Source organism: Glycine max, chromosome 18 (assembly GCF_000004515.6).
Source record: "Glycine max cultivar Williams 82 chromosome 18, Glycine_max_v4.0, whole genome shotgun sequence".
NCBI lineage: Eukaryota > Viridiplantae > Streptophyta > Magnoliopsida > Fabales > Fabaceae > Glycine > Glycine max.
In genome coordinates, this window is record NC_038254.2 from 13,121,101 (window position 1) to 13,125,145 (window position 4,045).

A 4,045-nucleotide genomic window follows, 5' to 3' on the forward strand; every position below is an offset into this window, starting at 1 on the left:
CATAGAAAACATAAGTAAAAAATAGATTCACAGCTTGATAGCAGTGTCGGCTATACGCATGCGCAAAATGATCGACGATTCAGGACTCCCATTTTGAAGGATCCCACAACTTTTAAAAAATTTGGAAAAAAATTATTAACTTTATTTTTAATATATAAGAGTTTTTTATATTGTTTTTTTATAGTTGAATTTATAAATTCATAAAAAATTTTGTCGATAAATTGTTTATGAAATATGTTTTCATTGTTTAAGAGTCCCTTTATTAATTTTTGTTCTGGCCCCAATAATGTGCGAGACGGCCCTGCTTGATAGCATAATGTTTATTTTTTTAAAAAAACTATATAGTAATAAAATATATTGAGTACCGACAATGGAAACAGAAAGTGTGTCTAACATAATCAAATACTATATATTTTTATCCAAAGTTATATTAAAAAATTCTGGTCACAATCAAAGTGGAACTAACATAATCAAAAACTATTTGTTTATCCTCAATAATTTTCTAAACAATTGAAATGGATCTGATAAGACAATGACCATTTCTGGGACTACACTCATGAGTGAACATCATAAAAGCACAACTAACTGACATACACAACCAAATTATAGATAAACAGAATATAGACACAAAATATGGTGGTGAAGGTGTACGGTCCAACCTATGCATCCCCCAAGAGAGTGCTGGTGTGTCTGATTGAGAAGGAGATTGAGTTTGAAACAGTGCATGTTGATCTCTTCAAGGGAGAGGCTAAGGAACCTGAGTTCCTTAAGCTGCAGGTTCAATTTTTCTTTTACTATTTAATTTTTTGACCCACTTTAATGTTTTGCTCTATCACACTGTTTGCTTCACTTGATTTGAGGATTTTGGTAACTGTTTTTTTCCATGTTCAATTATACTTGTGTCTAATAAATCTGCAGCCATTTGGATTGCTTCCTGTTATTCAAGATGGAGATTATACTCTCTATGGTAAACCACTTAACCCCTTTCTTATCTTCTGCACTTTTCTTTTTTATTTCATGTGGAATGTAGTTAAGGGTTGCTGGTTTTGAACTTTTGACCTTTCCCCTTGATGTTCTTTACCTTGTGCCCTTATTAATATGGGTAGTTCAAAGTTCAAACTTTTGATCAAGAATGTTATTTGAGTCTTAGAGAGTTCATTATTCCCCTGCACTGTTTTCTTTCCTAATTGTGATTCCTTTGTTTTAAAAGGACACATAGGTGGTTATAGTTCAATTACTCCATGTAATTGATTTGTTGGAATTTGCATATGATTGAAATATTTTATATATGGATTTTAGAAGTTATGGTTTGATGCATCATGCATGTAACTACAGAGAACTTTAATGGTTTAGTAAGACTTGGTTTTTGTTGTGTGAAATTTTAAATTCTGTCCGAAAGCCTGAATGCCTTCCTCAAAATTTATTTTCTTTGCTATTTGCGAGTATTGAATAATCTGTATTCATACCAATATATTTTAAACCAATTTTGCAGAATCTCGTGCAATAATAAGATACTATGCAGAGAAGTATAAAGACCAAGGCACAGACTTGTTGGGAAAGACAATAGAGGAAAGGGGTCTAGTGGAACAATGACTTGAAGTGGAGGCTCATAACTTTCACCCACCACTCTTCGACTTGGTTATTAATGTTCTGTTTGCCCCATTAATGGGTGCTCCTTCAGACCCAAAAGTGATAGAAGAGAGTGATAAAAAGATTGAGAAGGTGCTGGATGTTTATGAGGAGAGGCTGTCAAAGAGCAAGTACTTGGCTGGTGATTTCTTCTGCCTTGCTGATCTTAGCCACCTACCAGCTGGTCATTATTTGGTGAACCAAACTGGGAGAGGGAATTTGGTTAGAGAGAGGAAGCATGTGAGTGCTTGGTGGGATGATATTAGTAATAGACCATCTTGGCATAAGGTTCTTCAGCTATATAAATACCCTGTCTAGATGCTTAATTAGTTGTACCCCAACATTCCAAGATGGTTTGAGGGATGTGCCTTCAGTGTTGTCCACTACCTGCTTGAAAATAAAATGGAGGCTGTCTGCAAGATGTGGACCTGTGGTTTGTTTTTGGATCTATTCCTGTTCCTGAATAATAACATTGGATGGTCAAAAACACAGAATTAAGAGTATGGAGAATTATAATTAGTTGTTAGGTCCATTTCTTGCAATCTTAGAGCCAAGTAATAATAAAGATCAGTATTTAAATCTTCTAAGTTTGGATCTTGACATAAATACAATAATTACCATCTGCAAATAATGATTATGAGTAGAGGAAATGATACAGAACTATGAAGTATAGATGTATGTTTTACTTAAAATTATCTTGACAAATAGATATTAGCAAGTAAAATATCATTTTATCCTTATGATTCTTAAAAGTTTTTGATAAAAGTAAAAAAAAAAAGTCTCACCAAATTATCTTTATTAGGTTATCATCATTTTTTTTTCATATACTTCTTTAACTTCTTCTCATCATACCTAAACAACCATTGAAGACTAAAATTAGGAAAATGAATTCAAGATTTTTCTTTCTTTTTCCTAGATTTTCTTAGATTTTGAAAGTCACTCTTAACTTTCACTAATTTATGAGATTGTGAAGAAAGTGTAAGTGACATGATAAACAGATTTGTATCGAATTTGCATCACATTGCATTGGATGATTGAACAAGACAATTTGATTTACTATCTTCTTTTTTTTGTTACTCAAAAACAATTTTTTCTAGCTAAAATTGTTTGTTATATCAAAATGCTTTATTGGGAAAGTTTGAGCTGTTGACTTGTGTGACACATTGAAGTTGCTCATCAAATTCTTGAAATTGGATATGACCTTGAACGAGTTATCCTCATTTTTTGTATGTTTCAACAATCTATAGTGTGGAAATGTTTAATATTTAGAAGAAAAAAAATTAGTCTTTTTATTGGCAAATGTTAGTTTGTTAGTTTTGTTATAAATGTCAATTGGGGGATTCGAACCCACGATCTCTCTCCTCTCCCTTATCCCTTCACCCTTCTCACCGTTGCTATGATCAAACCTTCTATTGCTAATGACTCACCGGCACATTCAGGTTTGAGAAACGTAATTTCAATTTGTTGTTCGTTGTGCTTGTTATGATGTTTTAAATAATATTTATGCTGAATTTATTATTACAGAGTTGTGCCTATTTTAAGTTTGTAATTATTTTAGTTAGGAGGGCACACTTAACTAAAGTGCAAGTTATTGGTATAAGAATGCATATGTCGGTATGTTGGAGTACAAGTGTGAGGTGAAGTCTCACATTGTGTAGGAATGAGAAGGTTGAACACCATATAAGTGAAGAAAAAACTCATAAACCTGAGCCTTAAGGTTTTGGGTTAAGGTGTGGTGTCAAGTTTACTTATATGATTGCTCATGGCCCATTGGTGTAAATCTCTTTGATGTTTATCCCGCTTCGGTTCCCCAACAACGGGTATCAGATAACACTTAACTCCGGGTTCAAATTCGAAGGATTATAGCAGAGGCGAGTTAAGGATTTGTTGGCACAACAAGGTCTTTCAAAGGCGCTATGCAACTTGAAGCTTGAGAAGATGGAGGTTTTGGATTGGGAGGGGTTGCAAGAGAGGGTTGTGACAACCATACACTTATGTTGGGTAGACGAGGTTCTTTATCACGTGATGGAGTTGACGTCGTTGGGGGAGGTATGGAAGAAATTAGAGAGTCAATACATGTTAAAATCGTTGATGAACAAACCGTGTCTTAAGCAGGAACTATATGGGCTAAAGATGTAGAAAGGTTCAGATCTCCAATAGCACGTGAGTGCCTTCAATCAGATTATCAACGATCTAGCAAGGTTGGACGTAAAGATTGAGGATGAGGATAAGGCATGTATTTTGCTGTGTTCTTTGCATTCTTCTTACAAACATTTGGTGACAACCTTAACGTATAAGAAAAACTCAATGAGTCTGGAGTCAATACAAGATGCACTCATGTCTCATTCTCAACGGAGACAAAATGCAGTGAGGAGTTCACAAGATGATGGTCTGTATGTGAAGGGGAAACAAGAAT

The 4,045-nt window shown here is 34.3% G+C and overlaps 1 protein-coding gene across 1 annotated transcript; it reads left to right on the forward strand.

Moving 5' to 3' along the window:
* The first annotated feature begins 466 nt into the window (after positions 1 to 466).
* LOC100775421 (glutathione S-transferase F10) lies at positions 467 to 2,208 on the forward strand. The gene is given in 3 exon segments (XM_014770354.3): positions 467 to 777; positions 919 to 967; positions 1,493 to 2,208. Coding segments are annotated over 3 exon segments (648 nt in total). The 5' UTR covers positions 467 to 633; the 3' UTR covers positions 1,948 to 2,208.
* Positions 2,209 to 4,045: the final 1,837 nt, after the last annotated feature.